General features: G+C 40.3%; 1 protein-coding gene across 4 annotated transcripts in view; it reads right to left on the bottom strand.

Annotated features, from left to right (window-relative positions):
- The window catches only part of PROM1 (prominin 1), a 95,993-nt gene that overhangs the window by 34,955 nt on the left and 42,570 nt on the right, over nucleotides 1-18,468 (bottom strand). For all 4 annotated transcript variants that reach the window (XM_059923303.1, XM_059923302.1, XM_059923304.1 and 1 more), the window contains exons 5-7: nucleotides 8,769-8,889; nucleotides 5,041-5,104; nucleotides 4,057-4,146 (exon numbers count right to left, since the gene is read on the bottom strand). In XM_059923303.1, coding sequence (XP_059779286.1) covers nucleotides 4,057-4,146; nucleotides 5,041-5,104; nucleotides 8,769-8,889 — 275 coding nt within the window. The remainder of the gene's footprint in view (nucleotides 1-4,056; nucleotides 4,147-5,040; nucleotides 5,105-8,768; nucleotides 8,890-18,468) is intronic.

Below are 18,468 nucleotides of genomic sequence, written 5' to 3'. Positions count from 1 at the left end.
AATGTGGGGATTAGAATGGTCAAACTGAAATTCCTCAACAGCAGTGAGTCCACCTGTTTTAATTTTGGAAGTCTCACAGCCTAGGACGCATCCTTATACTAGGTGATCCCTAAAAATTGTTTGCTATCTTGATTTCTCTGGGGTATAGAAATCCATATTCATGACTTGGGAGGTAGCAAAATACAACTCTTTTCTACAGCGACTTAAAATCACAGCAGTAAAAGATGTGAAACTTAAATTAGAGGGCACTGATTTTCTTCTAAGCAAATAAGTCTTCCGGGCTCACAGAACAGATGTCAGGGCATCAGGCCACAACTGCATGTTGCTAGGAAAGTGTAAATGCCCTTAAAAACTGGTTTTCCCAATTTTCCCTGGCAACAACATTAAACTTGGTTCTAAAACCACACACACACACACACACACACACACACACACACACACTTTAATGCTTTGGTGTCGTGGTCTCTTGCCGAAAGTATTATGAGGGCTCACCCCAGTTCCTCTACTACCTTCCAGGATTGGACCAAAATTCAAGAGAAAAGATTGTTTGAAGCAGACTCCAAGATTTTCTATTCAGATAAGGTGATAGAATTGGGGATGAAGGGTCATACAGTCCAATCCTGGAAGCCTCCCCAGGTCTCAGAGTAAATCATCAAAACTAGGTTGGGGTGCCATCTTGGATGACATGGGCAATGCCATCTCCTAAGAGCAAACCTGCTAAGGCACAGCCTAGAATCACAGATTCCCCTAGTAACCAGGAGATGACCCAACCAGCCTCCTAATTTACAGATGAGTAAACTGAGGTCCTGAGAGGTGAGTTTGCCAAAGGTGCTATAGCAAGGTAGCAGAAGAACTACTATCTGAACAGTATTTGAGATAATAATAATAATAATAATAATAATAATAATAATAATAATAACAACAAAGATTTTATCAAAGAGTCACTCTGGACCTCAGTTTCTCATCTTTTCCACCTACCTCCCAGGATTATCAGCAAAGCATGGAGCTAGTACCCAGCTCATATTAGAGGCTCAATAAATATCTGCCACAGGGAAACAAGAATCAAAGAACACAGCTGCAACTAGAAACACACAACAGAATGCAAAAGAGCATTGCAAAATATAACTCACATCACACACCTCACATTTTAATGTTCTGTGGTTTACCTCTCATTGCCTTTTCCACTTTGACTTCAAGATGAGTTATTTTAAGGCAAGAAACAAACAAACAAACAACAGCAACAACAAAGAACGATGGATGATAAAACAAGTTGATGGCCCAGAAAACATGTGTCCATTTAGGCACCGTGAGTAGACATTCTAGGTTATGGGTGCTACGCTGTCATGTCCCAAGAAGGACTCAGAAGTAATAATTTTTTTTATTTTCCAAAGGCTTCAAAGCATTTTATAAAATGTCTACTGGGTTATAACTCTGGGGGTCATTCCAAGCCTACCAAGATCACATATATTATGCATCTGGAGTCAGTGGAAAGATATTTCAAATTCTCAATTTTAGCTAATTAACATTTTACTAGTTCATAGAACATTTTCTTTATAGGTCCTGGCCTGCAGCTCAAATATGATTTGCACAAATCCATTTGCATGTTTCTGCTTTCTCCAAAGGCCACCAGACACATAAGGTTGCAAAGGATTTTTAGCAAAAAACTTGCCAAAGCAGTTTATTGAGTACATTTTAAGAAACTCTGGCAACATCAGAGGCTAAAGTTTAACTTATTCAGGCTGGCTTTAAAAAAAAAAAAAAAAAAAAAAAAATATATATATATATATATATATATAAAATATATAAAACACTTCAATAATACAGGAAGCACTGAAAAGAAAAAAAAAAATCTGTTTTAATTGACTTTAATCCAGCTAGAATTGTAATGCAAACATTAAAAACTGGGCAAACCATGAGGCAAAAAGTAAAGGTACATGCCAACCACGTTGCACCATTTTGCACAGCATTTATCTTCACATAATTTGGGAGCTGGAAGGGATCTTGGCCGACCACTACTCCAATGAACTGACTTGAGAGGGATCTGGGGTGCAGAGTTGCCTGGCATCATTCTGTGGTCACACCAGCTCTTGAACTCCAGATTCCTAACTGTTCTTTCAAAGTTACACTGTGCTGTGTTGCCTCTGTTTCAGTGCCTCTGTCACTGAAGAAATCAGAAATATTTTCATTTAATATTCAGTGTTTGATGATATCTGGCAGTATTGTGTCTGCTCATCACTACTTTGAAATTACGGTAGTTATCAGACCCTCCACTACATACTATTAGTTAAAGGGCTTAATAAACAAGCACATGTTGCTCCATTGCAAATTCACTTTTTTAGTATTTTGATATTTCAACCTGACACTCTACTTATGTAGGGTGTCATTTTATGACTAATGCCATTTAATTTTCAATAAAGGACAATAACACACGGTTTGGGGGCCATCTGTCGGCCATGATGACAAAGAGTTCGTTTTGTGTCGTAAATGGGGTTATTGGAGGAAAGAAATGTAACACTCAGTTGTAAGAAAATGTACTAATTAACAGGAATAAGAGGTTACACTCCTTGGACACTGAGCTCTTTATCTAAAACAATGCCCCTTATTAGTCCATTGTGTTACCATTTTTGTGCATTTTTTCTTTCACTCATTATTTTTTGTTTCCATAGTGGGCCATCTTTCAGTTTTTAAAGATTACCGTATTTCCCTGATTCACTGGCTCCTTTTGCTTTCTTTTCTACATTTTAACTTTAGTGAAATGAGCATGCAATCAATTTTGCATTTAATGTGGTACTTTCCTCTTTTCCCCAAAAAAGACATTAATTAATCCAATGGTCTATACAATATATGCTGCCTTAAAATCAAGGAGTATTATATTCTGATGAGTCACAAATAGCATAGTATATTGACTAGGAAATCAGAAGCTTTTAGTTCTCCTTCTCCATGTGTTGAAGGCTGGATAGGAAATTGATGGTTTAGGAAAATAGCTGCCACTGCGGATTGTGCACCGTATTAGTTATCTATTGCTGCAGGAGATATTATTCCAAAAGTCAGCAGCTTAAAACTACAAAGGTTTACTATCTCACACAGTATGTGAGGGTCAGAAATCTGGGATTGGCTTAGCTGAGTGGTTGAGCTCAGGATCTCTCCTGAGGTTGCAGTCAAGCTGGCAGCAGGGGCTGCGTTCATCTGAGGACTGACTGGGGCTGGACAATCAGCTTCCTCGGTCAATAACACGGTTGGCAGGAGGCCTCATTTCCTCACCATGAGGGGAAGGAAGGAAGGAAGGACCCCTCCCCAACCCATCTCCTTCCGTCAGAAATACGGCTAATGGACAGAACCAAAATTAACCACTGGCTGAAGATTTATTTCAATTGAGTTTAAGTGTATTTGTTGTGAACTTCGGACAACTGTTGTACACTAACAATATCCCAGTAAGGACAAGAGCAAGAAAACTTATTTTTTTGTTCGTTTTCTTTTTTCCTCCATCTATTTTCCTTTATTCAGGTACCACTGAACCTCTGCTGTGATTGACTATGATTCAACCATAGGGGTAAGACTCATTCTAAAGATAAGCCTTGCTGTTTTAAACTTCAGTCTTTGTCAAGGCTAAATACACATTCTAGGAACACAATTTTCTAATATGTATGTTAGATGAAGAAGGTTCTGTGGCATTTCAGGCAGAGGAAGCCTGTGAAGTACAGGGTCTGGGGAAGAATAACACCTTTGGGGACTTACATCAGAATGAACACTGAGATTCACGGGTGGAATGGAAAGTGGGGTGCTGGTGGAAGAGACTGGAAAGATAGGCAGGGGCCAGGTGTGGAAGGAAGGAAGGAAAGAAGGGAGGGAGGGAGGGAGGAGGGAAGGGAAAAAGGAAGGAGGGAAGGGAGGTGGGAAGGATGGAAGAGAGAAAGGGAGGGAGGGAGGGAGGAAGGAAGGACAGACTGTGGCTCTGCCCCAGCTGACCCTCAGGGAAAACGAGAAAAGGGCGAGGGAGCCTCGGAGGCTGAGCCTTCCGGGTGGAGGCTGTCTTGGTCCTGCTGCCACAGTGCTCACCTTCTGCCATGGCCTTGATGTCATCCAGCACAGGGACCACTCTAGGTTTGAGGTGTTCGAAAATTCCGCCTCCCAGCAACAACTTAATATCTACATTCCAAGAAGCAAAAGGGACAGTGAGGGTGGGGTCTCTTTCTTTAGTCTCCTCTTACATCTCAGTCTCTTCCCGATGCCGATTTCGTTGCCTGGTTTAGTCTCTCCCGACGTGAAATCCCACTTTTCACTCCACACCCCATACGGCCGTGGACTCTCGTGCGGAGATTTCTTGGCACACTTCCAAGCCCTCACACCAGCTGCGCTCCCCGTGAAAACTTAACCACCGCAAACTCGGGGTTTCTTTGTACTAGGAATAGGTTCACCTCATCACCTTGATTCACGGCTGCAGGTGTCCCTAACCTCTCCAGCCGGACCAGGGTTTCTGAACCCGGGCTCCATCGACGTCGGGGGCCGGATCCGTCTTTCCTGTGGGACCTGCCCGGTGCGTTGCAGGGTTTTTAGCCACATCCCCGGCCTCTGCCAAAGGATGGGACCCAACCGGGACACTGAAAATGCCTCCAGATGTTGCCAGATGTCGTCTTGAGGGCAAAACAGCCCATGGTTGCTAACCACTGAGCATGTGGGGACCAGCACCACCCACCCCTCTAATTCCTGAAGCCACTGGCTTCTCCGGGGGGCCCATATCTGTCTTTAACAGCATATCGGACAGAGACCCAATTCTTCTCTCGCATGGGGAGTGAAGAACAGGTGCCTGTGACTGCAGGAAAGCAGAAACATTTTTATAATAAATGCTAGGCTTTAATGGCTGAGTAACAAACTACACGTTGTCAGTAATGCTAGGGAATTACTGTTCTGCTTTCCCCCTTTGTTCACGCAGAAATTGCAGAAACATAATACTACATTTCTTAGTCCATGTTTTATGGGACATGGCCATAGCATCTTCTCGCCAAAACAAACACATTTGAGGCAACGTTCAAGTTTACTCACTGTCCAGATCCGAGAATGCCCTTGCCTTTGTGGTGGTATACTGGTCCAGTACATAGTCGATTTGCTTAAAAAAAAAAAAAAAAAAAAAGATTACATGAAACCTCTTCTTCTGGAGGTTTCCCAAACCACAATAAAAAGAGATTTAACATATGAAAATTATCCTGAATCAGAGTGTTTTTTAAAAGAAAGCAGGTTCTTAGAGATATTTCTATTTTTTGGATGCTCAGACTTCTTACTGGCTTAAGAACTATGATTTCTTATTTCTCCTGATTCTGTGGATTGGCTATGCCGATCTCCTGGTTGGCGCTGGCTTGGCTGGGGACAAATGGATCCCTCTCTCTATGTGGTCTCTCCTCCCAAGCGGCCAGCCTGGGTGTTTTCATGTAGTGGTCCCTCTAGCAAGAGGACAAGAGTAGACACTGCAAGGCCTTTGGAAGCCTAAGGTCAAAACTAGCACAAGGTCACGTCTACTTCATTCGTTTGGTCAAAGCAGGTCACAGACACATCCAAGATTTGAGGAGATGGAAAACAGATCCACCTCTCGAAAGGAGGAACTGCAGAGAATTTGACACTGTGTGAAATCCACCACCCTAGGATCATTTTACTTAGCAGCTATTACTGACCTCTGCTGGGGCCACGCACCCTTCTGCCTACTGTGTCTTTGTGGGTCTGCTTCCCCACACCCTCTGCAACACTGGGTGTTACCACTTTTAAATAAAATAACTATTGCCCATCTTCTTAGTGAAAATGTGCATTTTTAATTGTTCATTTCTCCAATTACTAGACTAAGGTTAACTTGCAAATGAAACAATGGACAAAGGATTAATCTCCAAAGTATACAAACAGCTCATGGAGCTCAATATCAAAAAAACAAACAACCCTATTAAAAAATGGGCAGAAGACCTAAATAGACATTTCACCAGAGAAGACATACAGATGGCCAAGAGACACGTGAAAAGATGCTCAACATCACTAATCATTAGAGAAATGCAAATCAGAACCACAATGAGGTATCACCTCACACCGGTCACAATGGTCAACATCAAAAAGTCTACAAACAATAATTGCTGGAGAGGGTGTGGAGAAAGGGGAATCCTCCTGCGCTGTTGGTGGGAATGTAAATTGATACAGTTGCTATGGAGAACAGTATGGAGATTCCTTAAAAAAGTAAAAATAGAACTACCATACGACTCAGCAATCCCACTACTGGGCATATACCCTGAGAAAACCATAATTCAAAAAGAGTCATGTACCACAATGTTCATTGCAGCTCTATTTACAATCGCCAGGACATGGAAGCAACCTAAGTGTCTACTGACAGATGAATGGATAGATAAGATGTGGCACATATATACAATGGAATATTATTCAGCCGTAAAAAGAAACGAAACTGAGTTATTTGTAGTGAGGTGGACGGACCTAGAGTCTGTCATACAGAGTGAAGTAAGTCAGAAAGAGAAAAAGAAATACCGTATGCTGACACATACATATGGAATCTAAAAAAAAAAAAAATGGTACTGATGAACCTAGTGGCAGAGCAGGAATAAAGACGTAGACATAGCGAATGGACTTGAGGACACAGTGGGGAGGGGGAAGCTGGGGCGAAGTGAGAGTAGTATTGATATATATACACTACCGACTGTAAAATAGTTAGCTAGTGGGAAGCAGCTGCATAGCACAGGGAGATCAGCTCGGTGCTTTGCGGCGACGTAGAAGGGTGGAAGAGGGAGAGTGGGAGGGAGGCTCAAGAGGGAGGGGATATGGGGATATATGTATGCATACGGCTGATTCACTTTGTTGTACAACAGAAACTAACACGGCATTGTGAAGCAATTATACTCCAATAAAGATGTATTAAAAAAAATTTATGATGTTTGGGACCAGTTATATTTCCTCTGTAAATCAATTATTGACATTCTCTGCCCAATTTTTTCTAGACTTGTTAGAGCTCTTTCATATATTTTGAACTAGATAAGTTTCCCCCAAAGCCATAACACTTTAGTCTCTTTCCAAGATTATGAAAGCAATCGCAAAGTTCACCAGCCATGATTGCTATGTGTTTAACTTTGCCAACTTTTTAGGAAACAGATTTTACTTTGGCATCTTTAGAATGATAGGTAAAAAATACTATGAATTTTTACTCACAAACTGGGGAAATGAAGCATTTCCCTCTCTGCACAGGCTATAAAGCTGAATAAAGTTAGCTTCTATAATCTCAATATTAAAAATTACTGCACTCCTTGCATTTTTAGTTCCAACCACATATTAAAAAACTAGTACCATATTTAATGTGTTAGCATTTTTTTAGAATATATTAAACCTATAAGAACACATCCCTGTGTAAGGAAGCCCATGGATTCTGGCAGGCTCTTAGTGAATCTAATAGGATAGCATCCTTCTCTCTGCATGCTGGTACCCATTAGCTCAGCATCATATGTTTGATGGTTTCTGCTGAGAGGTTTTTATTTATTTATTTATTTATTTATTTATTTATTTATTTAATTTTTGGCTGTGTTGGGTCTTCGTTGCTGCGCACGGGCTTTCTCTAGTTGCAGCGAGCAGGGGCTACTCTTCCTTGTGGTGCGCGGGCTTCTCATTGCAGTGGCTTCTCTTGTTGCAGAGCATGGGCTCTAGGCCTGCGGGCTTCAGTAGCTGTGACTCATGGGCTCTAGAGGGCAGGTTCATAAGTTGTGGCGCATGGGCTTAGTTGCTCTGTGGCATGTGGGATCTTCCTGGACCTGGGCTCGAACCTGTGTCCCCTGCATTGGCAGGCGGATTCTTAACCACTGCACCACCAGGGAAGCCCTCTGCTGAGAGGTTTTTAAAAAAGATGTTCTGAATAGGCAAAGCATCAATGTGCTTCTGGGATACAGAAAAAAGGTACCCTCAGGTCACCCTGTCCCCAGAGACAACCTCCGTGCGTATGTGTGTGTGTCTCTCCTTCCCAAGGAATTTTACACATCTATACAGATATTAGCAAATAAGTTTTTATAAAACAGAAAGGTTTCATTACCAGAGTAACTTCAAGGAAACGATGGGGAGTTAATGATATTGTGAAAAAGAAAGGACAGTGGCACCAAAGATTTTTCTTTTTTAAAAAAGTCATGGGGCTTCCCTGGTGGCGCAGTGGTTAAGAATCTGTCTGCCAATGCAGGGGACACGGGTTCGAGCCCAGGTCTAGGAATATCCCACATGCCGCAGAGCAACTAAGCCCGTGCACCACAACTACTGAGCCCATGAGACACAACTACTGAAGCCCGCACGCCTAGAGCCCATGCTCCGCAACAAGAGAAGCCACTGCAATGAGAAGCCCGCACACCGCAACGAAAAGTAGCCCCCGCTCGCTACAACTAGAGAAAGCCCGCACGCAGCAATGAAGACCAACACAGCCAAAAATAAATAAATAAAACTGAAAAAGTCATGAGACCTTTAAAATGGTTAAGCACTTTTATAATAAGTAATATAATTATATGTTATACTTTAATAAAAGAAAAGAAATAAAGTAAAATGCAATAAAATAAAAGCACCAATTCTGAAATTATGCTTTGTACTCTTTTGAAAATCACTTGCTAGGCCTTTATTCCTTTATCTTTAAAATAAAAAGACAACACCTGTCTACAATGATTATAGGGTTTCCAGAAGGTCCAAAGAAGATTCCAAATATATACAGGAACTCCCAAAGGCCTCAAACACAAAGCAGCATGGGACATACAGATTGTGGTCCTTACCCCTGGAGCTGCATTCAGGAGAGTTCTCAAGTCGTTGAAATTACTTTCTGACAATTTCCGAGTCTTTTCAACGTGAGTCCTTATGTGTTGGTTCGCCACAAAACCATAGATGATACCAATGCTGCAGGAAAAGGAAAGGAGAGCATTTACTGTGGGAGCCATGGCCGTGTGGCCAGGTGCGGAGCAGCCCACAGCCGGGGGGGAAGGCGGAAGGTCTTCCTGTGCAGAGAACCCCTCCTCCCCAAGCCCAGCCCCTCCACTGCTACAGGCTTCCTGCCTCCATCCCATAATCCACCCACCACCAAATGTGGGCCACAGAAGAAGACTCAGTCTTCTCAGGGAAGACACATGTCCATTCAAGATACGTTGCTCTTTAAATATGAGTCTTATAAATGGAACAATGTTCAGGAAATAGAAGTTACAAAGGTTATAAGACAGGGTGTGGAATACAGTCCCACTTCTGTACAGATGCGAATGTAGGTATACACTATCCGTGCAGGGCGTGCACACACACACACTACATGCATACCTCTGCTCCCCTCAAGAAGACTGTCAGGAAAAATACTAAAATGATAAGAATGGTTTGGGCTTTCTAATGTTTTTGGTTAATCTAATTGTCTTTGTTAGCTACTGCATTGCCCAGGTTGAAAACAAACGTGAATTACTTTAGCATTAAAATACTATATAAGCTGCAAGCCATAGAGTATATACCGTCTCCTTCCACTTTATGTGAAGTACAAAATCAAACAAAATGATGGTGCTAAAAGTCAGTGGTTATATTTGGGGGAGGGGTGGGTAATGGTATAGTTACTGTGTTCACTTCATAGAAATTCGCACATATGTGCTTATGATAGGAACACTTTTCTCCATATAAAATGCACTTTAATAAAGAGTTTCAAGAACACTACATGAGGGCTTCCCTGGTGGTGTAGTGGTTAAGAATCCGCCTGCCAATGCAGGGGACACAGGTTCGAGCCCTGGTCTGGGAAGATCTCACATGCCGCGGAGCAACTAAGCCCGTGTGCCACAACTACTGAGCCTGCACTCTAGAGCCCGTGAGCCACAACTACTGAGTCCAGGCGCCTAGAGCCCGTGCTCCGCAACAAGTGAAGCCACCACAGTGATAAGCCCGCACACCTGCAACGAAGAGTAGCCCCCGCTCGCCACAACTAGAGGAAGCCTGTGTGCAGCAACGAAGACCCAAGGCAGCCAAAAATAAATAAATAAATAAAAACACCACATGAGAGGCATCTTACATGAAAAGCTACTCTACATGAAAATAAAAACCATATTTTTCGAGCCATCTGAAATGTCTACATTTAATCATTGTAAGAGCTCTTAATGTCTACTAATTACTAACAATCCCCTGACAAATCCCACTGGTTTGTTTTTGTGTCAAGGCCTTTAAACATTAAAATGTTACATTTAAGATTGCTAATCACCAAGGTCCTGTTGAATTTAGCCACTAGATGGCAGCAAGAAATTATATAAGCTCATAACACACCCTACAGAAGTTACCTCCAGAAGTTAACAAAATTTTTAGTTTGTAATAAATTGTTAGTTTGTAACCATCCAATGGAAGGTGTAACTATGTTTCTAGAAGAAAGTTTTGCAAATAATACGCAAACTTTGGGGGGAAAATTCTGATGCAGAATATGAATACTTCTGCTTCTTCACCAAAAGCAACATCTTAAGCATGATGCATTCATATATTTACATGTAGGATGGCCAACTGTCCATTTTTGCACCAAAAGTCCCACATTCCCAGGAAACCTCTCAGTCTTGGGTAATTGGGGAGTCATTTGCCCCATTTCTGTCATGAGTCATTCCAAGGAGCATTGCTGGTCTGGTTACCAAAGGGGAAGGGGGAGGGGGATAAATTAGGAGGTTGGGATTTACATATACACACTACTATATATATAATATAGATAACCAACAAGGGGCTACTGTATAGCATAGGGAACTATACTCAATATTTTGTAATAACCTATTAAGGGAAAAGAATCTGAAAAATAATATATATATATATATATATATATATATATATATATATATATATATATCTCACTGTGCCATACACCTGAAACTAACATGATAATGTAAATCAACTATACTTCGATAAAAAAATAAAAATTTTTTAAAAGATAGAGAAATAAACCTATTTTCCCATAGCAATATTACATAGGTGCATTGCCTTTCCAAACTAATCCCCCAAAGTCTGTAACACTATGTTGCACAACATTTTTTATGGTTAACAAGGTGCAGTGGGGACTTCCCTGGTGGCGCAGAGATTAAGAATCCTCCTGCCAATGCAGGGGACACGGGTTCAAGCCCTGGTCCGGGAAGATCCCACATGCCGCGGAGCAACTAAGACCGTGCACCACAACTACTGAGACTGCGCTCTAGAGCCCACGTGCCACAACTACTGAGCCCACGTGCCACAACTACTGAAGCCCGCGTGCCTAGAGCCCTTGCTCCGCAACAAGAGAAGCCACCGCAGTGAGAAGCCTGCGGACCGCAAGGAAGAGTAGTCCCTGCTCGCCACAACTAGAGAAAGCCCGCGTGCAGCAACGAGGACCCAACACAGTCAAAAATGAATAATACATAAATTAATTTTTTAAAAAAACAAAAAAAAACCCCAAGGTGCAGTGGAATATGCAATAAAGGAGGAACATGAGACTTGGGTTCTGGTCCCACAACTGCCACTATCTCATACTGTGTGAGCTTGAGAATGTCCCTTCCCTCTGTGAGCTTCAGTTGGCATCAAAAACTAGAAATTAGATTAGATCAGTGCTTCTCAGACTACAAAGGAGAGGGGTACTGGATGTCCACAAGGTGTCTTCGATTTTTTTTTAAGTTTGGGTTCATGTTGATGATAATCTTTAAAAGATCTAATTAACAATATCCTCTGACATTTGAAAGGACCACCTTAGAATCCATTTTTGTTGGTCTTAAGTCTGCACTGGTATTTATGAGGCTGGCATTACACCAGAGCAATAATAGTTATTAAATGATTCACTCATGCAAAATAAGACCAAACGACCCAAAATAATGACTTTGGAGTAGTGTCAACAGAAGGGGAAAAAAAAGCTGAGTCATAGTAATGTACCTGGAGCTTTATTTACCACGCCAATTTTCAACCATTCTACACCATGACAAGTCAGGATCACCACCTGAATATACCTGCCCGCCAGAGAATTTCACACTGGGGGCCCTTGCTCTCGCCCCATCATGTCCAAATTATTTGTCATTCGTCATGCTCCAGACCCATTTTTGTCATATAAGTCAAAGTGAACTTGGGAAACAAACAGCAAGTCCAAGTCCACGTGGCTTTCCCTGAACCCCCTGGATAGGAGAAGGACATCTTGCCTTGAACTCCCAGAGGTCTCGCCCTGAAGTTCTGATGGGTTTTTCTCACTTCATACTCTATTTTGCCTTTATTTCCAGCTATGTTTAACTTCCCTAAAAAGAGGTGGAAATGACTTCTTTGTCAACCTTGGCTAATGCAGGGTCTTGTGTCCATGGTGGGTGCTCAGTGAAGGCGGATTTAAGGACTGGGCTTTGTTTCATCTGATCCATTTAGAAGATTAGCCATATGTTCAGAATGTCCAAGTCAGAAACTATCTTTGTTCCTTTATTGTATAAATGCTGTTACTCCAAAAATCATCAATCAGTAAACACAGCATTGCAATACAATGCTGAATTTCAATACACCATATTTAAAAGGACACATTTCTGTTACTCAGTTACAGATCTAATTAAAATGAAAGCATTAATCATTTAAAAAAAAACTGTACTAAACAGAATTCTGGGATAGAATTTAGCAACTTTCAAAGCTGATTTTCACACTCATAACTCATTGTAAGTTTTATATTTAAATTAAAGACAGCAAATTCAAATGCCTACACAGGCAGGCAGAAAGCATGAAGGGCAAAGTGCCTGGTATGGACCTGTGGGAGCTGGAGATAAAGATGGGGGTGGGGCAGATGCTCTGTGGCTCCAGTAAGTGCTACTGTGATGGAAGAAGACCAGATCTTCCAATTATTCACCAAAATCTGGGAATCTGGATTCATACGTAAAGTCTCCCATTTAAAAAAATTTTTCCCATTTTTAAATATTAGCAACAAATCAAAGAAAAAAATTTTAAATACTACACAAACCAATTGACGGTCTCCATTTGTAATCCCAAATTTAAAACCCTTAGTTAAACACAAATAGAGAATTAAAAAGTTATTCTTTTTGTTGTTGTTGATTTAGACATTCCTTATTATTCAATGTTCTTTTAAGCATGCACACAAAAAAATCACATGAAATTAATGTTTTGTTTTGTTTTTTTAAACACCAGTCAACTATTAGGATATGACAATAATGAGGGAAATTCACCTCACACAAAAAGGGAATAAAATTTCAATCAAATGATAGTCAAACGACTATCAATTCTCTGGCATTGACACAAAAGCCTTTAAGCTATCGAAAATTTTATGTAGTACAACAAAATCTCTTGAAATTTTTAGCAGAAGATAGGAATTTATTTTTATGACATATTAGCACTATAACTTCTGTATTTTATATGGACAGACCGATTTTCTCTACTTAAAAGTAAATACTTAAAGTTTTTAGAGTATGGCTAAACATTTAAAATTTGTAGCAGTTTTTTCTACCAATTTCTACTGACAATGAAATTAGCCAATAAGAGCCAAATAAATGCTCTGTCTGTAACTGATCTCTTACTTTTTAAAGATAATTTTTCAATTTCGATTTCAATTTTATATAACTAACTCTCTCATTAAGCAAGTCTCATGATTTCCAAGGCATGCTAGCTCAATTTCTTTTCTGGAAGCTTGTGACCTCCACACCAGGAATTGACATCACATTGTAACAAAAAAAAAAAAAGTGAACTTTGAAAATAGCCATCTTAAAAAAAAAAAAAAAAAAGAAAATAGCCATCTTCCTGAAAAGGACTGGGATTCAGTTTCACCACAGTAATTGGCAAAAGCTGACTTACCATACTGGGAAACTTAGAAATAACCTCTATTCTGGAGAAATAAAGGCACAGCTGTTCCTTTTTGTTGTTGCTTATAACCTTTTTGAAATTCTGAAAAATGCAGTGATGACAAATGCAAAGGAAAGGAGAGAAAAGTTGGCTTTTTCTGGAGTAAGACACATCTGCTTAAAACAGTCCACAGTGAGATGTGGAAATGTAATCTTCTGCTGATGGTCAAACAGACTTACGTAAACATATGTCAACGTCTGTGGAATTCAAACACTTTGCAGCTGCCTTTGGAAAAGCTCAAACGGAAAAAGAATATGACCACATATATTCCACATATACTAGGGGATCTTTCTCATTAACACCTATGCCTTTCTCAATTAAAAAGAAAAGATTTCAAAATTTTTAATAAAATGGGATGGATGAAAAATCAAGACTAACTTAAAAACCAACTTCTTTTTTAATTGTAACAGTATACAGCCACAAAAAGGAACTGAGCCTGATAAAAGGCAAGTAGACTGCTCTGGGCTTCTGAAAGAATTTTTTTTAAATCATATACAAAGATTATTTATCACTAGTATCCAATCTCTGCTGAGGTCAATGGAGGAAGCAGAGGCTAATACCTCGTTTTCTCTCTCTTTCCGCCTTCTAATTTTGTGGATATTCTTTCCCCTCTTATTTTATTCTAATCTTCTGATTTTGTGGACATAAGTTTCTTCTCCTTTTTATCTAATCATAATATGGAAATTTCAGTTTTCTCCTGGTCTTTTAATCTTCTTGGCTAGTTTTGATTACATGCAAACAATTAGTCAACTCATGCTGTTGAAGATACTTGCAAACCACTAGGTGCTCTAAAATGATGACATGAAAAAAGCTATTTAAATTTTAAAAAAAAATTCAAAGCAAAGAAGTTTAAACTTCTAGTCTGAATTTAAAGTAAACAAAACAATCTCAAATACTACTCTTATTTAGAACTATTTATAATCCTTATATAAATTCAATGTATTATGTGAAATAAATTAGTTTAAATTTGTCACCTAGCCTCAAATAGTTGATCAACTTTAGTTTAATTGTACTGAAATTTAAAATTGTTATATTAATAAGTTTTACTCGGGTGGGGAAAATATCTTAACTGATTGTGTAGGAGGATAGAATCACAGATTTTTTTTTTAAAGAATTTTCTAAACTAAAATGTACTCAGGAGAAAAAAACTTACCTAAATGTGTTTGATGGGTCTGAGTTCTCAAGAATAAAAGATATATTTAGCATTCATTTTATATAAAAGGAAAGCCAAGTTTACTTCTGACATTGTAGCTTTAATGTTTATATATCTCTGTATTTAAAACCTCATATAAATAATTCAGTCAGTTCAGGGTGAACTATAAAGTGTATATTGCATAATTATATGTAATGCAAATAAAAGTGCAATTTAAAAATAGAAACCCAATACAGGACATATGCTCCATTAAAAAAACTGAAAGTCCATTATTACATATGTGAACATTTATTTGGGTAAATGAGTACATGCAATAAAGAATTTTCCTGAAGTTACATCATATGTATTTATATCAAGTGAAAATTCTTAACTTGTTAAATAAGTAATCATGCTAACAAGAAGCCCTAAGGGCAAGTGTTTTCAAAAGACACTTTGTCACCTGAGCTTCATCTTTGATGTCTAGGGTATACAAAAAGGAAGACACACGTCTGTCCAAGTCTTTGGATGAATGAAGGATGTAAGTTTCAGGCTTAAAGGAAATGCACAAGGATCTAACTGGTCTTTGGGCTATAACCGACATTCTTCTGGTAGCTGGGGGGAGGTAACTACTCCCACAGCTGTAGGGTCTGTACATTCCTGAAAACCTTTCAAACACAAAGCAGAGAGACAGGGGAAATCTGTAATTACCACTGCCCCATCCTAAGCTGCCTTTCAGAATTCAATGTGAAGAAGCAGTTAGATGCAAATTATGGACAGAGAGAACAGGGACACACAGGGAAACAGGAGAGAGAGAGACAGAGAAACCCACACCCCCATCTTGCAGATGAAACACACCCACAAAAACTACCTGGTGGTTAAACAAGGGTGCAGGAAATTAGCTAACACATTCACTTGGATCCTGTTTATAAGTATAATGTTAAGGTCTATTTTTTTTTCTTTTTTAACGTCTTTATTGGAGTATAATTGCTTTACAATGGTGTGTTAGTTTCTGCTGTATAACAAAGTGAATCAGCTATACATATACATATATCCCCATATCTCCTCCCTCTTGTGTCTCCCTCCCATCCTCCCTATCCCACCCCTCTAGGTGGTCATAAAGCACCGAGCTGATCTTCCTGTGCTATGTGGCTGATTCCCACTAGCTATCTACTTTACATTTGGTAGTGTATGTATGTCAATGCCACTCTCTCACTTCGTCCCAGCTTACCCTTACCCTTCCTCCTCCCCGTGTCCTCAAGTCCATTCTCTACGTCTGTGTTAAGGTCTGTTATTTCACTATTTTCAGCAGAAGGATATCTGTTCAAAAAAACTGACTGCTCTGGAATCAGTGGCAGTGCACTGGCTTTTGCTTTTTGTGGGGATTTTTTGGTTTTCCAAATTTAATTTTTAGTGTACTTAATTCGGTAAGTAATACCTGAGTGTGGTAGATAATTCAAAAGAAACAAGAAGTCTGGTTGCAGTAAGAAGCGAGTTCGCTTCCCTGCCCTTCACAGCCACCAATTTCCTTCCCAGAGGCAACTCGCCTGGCCAGGGTCTCGGCAATCCTTTCACATGTTCTCTTTGCAACCGTAACCAAGTGTTCACATCCCCCTCCTTTTTTGTTTTTAATCACTGGTGTTGTGTTCTACACGTGGTCTGCAAACTGCTTTTCTCACTGCATCTCACTTGGGGACTGTTTCCTATCAGCAACTCTAGAACTGGCCACTGCTCTCCAATGGGTATATGGCAATATACCAATATTCCAATGAATGGTCCCCCAAAGCATACATCTCACCATGCTTCTACTGATGGCCACACTTCAAGAACTTTTCTTCTTGGGTTAGCAGTCCAAACTTCAAAACTTTAAATTGTTCTGTTTAATTTTGTTTAATTTCTGTTTAATTCTGTTTTCTGCTTAAATTCCCCAATATCAGTTATTCAGCAAAATTTGAAAGATCTTACTCATGGCTACTGAGCAACTGCGGTGCTCGGAGACACATCAAGGAGGATGTGACTGACACTCCTCGTTGTCTCTGGGTCTCCTTGAAGCCTAGCATTACTCATGTCATAGGCACTTTATTTCTGGATATGACACACTGACTGAATGGATGAGGGAATGTGTAAAGATGACCAAGTATCACAACCAGGGGTCCAGTATTGTGAAGCACAATCCTCAGCTGAGGAATCTGATTTCACAACTAAACTTCTTCGTCTTAAAAGCAGTGTACATCTAATCTGTCAGTCCATTTGAAAACTTATGGCAGCAGCAGGGGCTGCAGAAGAAACATCCTAAATCATGAAGTGTGCCCCAGACTTCATATTATTTCCAAAAGGAAGTACACATTTAGAACCAGAAATATGCAAATTCTATAACTGGGTAATATATCACTAAAGTATAGGTTTCTGCCTCCAGATTACCCTGCAGAAACACTGAAGGAAATGTTTAATGAAAATGGTACACTATAGGAGCTGGACTTTTAGATTTATTTATGTATTATTTATAATAATTATTATTTATTGTTAACTCAATAATAGAGTCTTTTTTTTTTTCGGCCATGCCTCAAGGCATGTGGGATCTCATTTCCCTGACCAGGGATCGAACCCGCGCCCCCTGAAGTGGAAGCGTGAAGTCTTAACCACTGGGCCACCTGGGAAGTCCCAACAGAGTTTTGATGCTATGTTTTAAAAGTCACAATTTTGAAGATAATTCTCTAAAGAATCTGTGAATGCTACAACAAAGGGTAATTACCACCTTCAATGGAGAGAAAGGCATAATGAACTGATTTCTTTCTCACAATAAAAGTCTTCATTTAACAAACTTGAAAAAAAAAAAGACAGGTTCCAGCTTAATTGCAAACTCAAGAAAACTGGGTATATAGATAATGTTTTGGAGACTGGTTCAAGATGGCGGAGTAGGACATGCGCTCACTCTCTCTTGTGAGAGCACCAGAATCATAACTGACTGCTCAACGATCAGACAGGAAGACACTGGAACTCACCAAAAAAGATACCCCACATCCAAAGACAAAGGAGAAGCCACAATAAGACGGTAGGAGGGGCGCAATCACAATAAAATCAAATCCCATAACTGCTGGGTGGGTGACTCACAAACTGGAGAACACATATACCACAGAAGTCCACCCACTGAAGTGAAGGTTCTGAGCCCCACGTCAGGCTTCCCAACCTGGGGGTCCGGCAACAGGCAGAGGAATTACCAGAGAATCAGACTTTGAAGGCTAGCGGGATTTGATTGCACGACTTCGACAGGTCTGGGGGACAAGAGAGTCCACTCTTGGAGGGCACACACAAAGTAGTGTGCACATGAGGACCCAGAGGGAAGGAGCAGTGACCCCACAGGAGACTGAACCAGACCTACCTGCTAGTGTTGGAGGGTCTCCCGCAGAGGCGGGGGGTGGCCGTGGCTCACTACGGGGACAAGGACACTGGCAGCAGAGGTTCTGGGAAGTTCTCCTTGGCGTGAGCCCTCCCGGAGTCTGCCATTAGCCCCACCAAAG

Source organism: Balaenoptera ricei, chromosome 5 (genome assembly GCF_028023285.1).
Source record: "Balaenoptera ricei isolate mBalRic1 chromosome 5, mBalRic1.hap2, whole genome shotgun sequence".
Lineage (NCBI taxonomy): Eukaryota > Metazoa > Chordata > Mammalia > Artiodactyla > Balaenopteridae > Balaenoptera > Balaenoptera ricei.
Note: the sequence above shows the minus strand (reverse complement) of the source record. Positions and strands in the feature narration are given on the sequence as shown.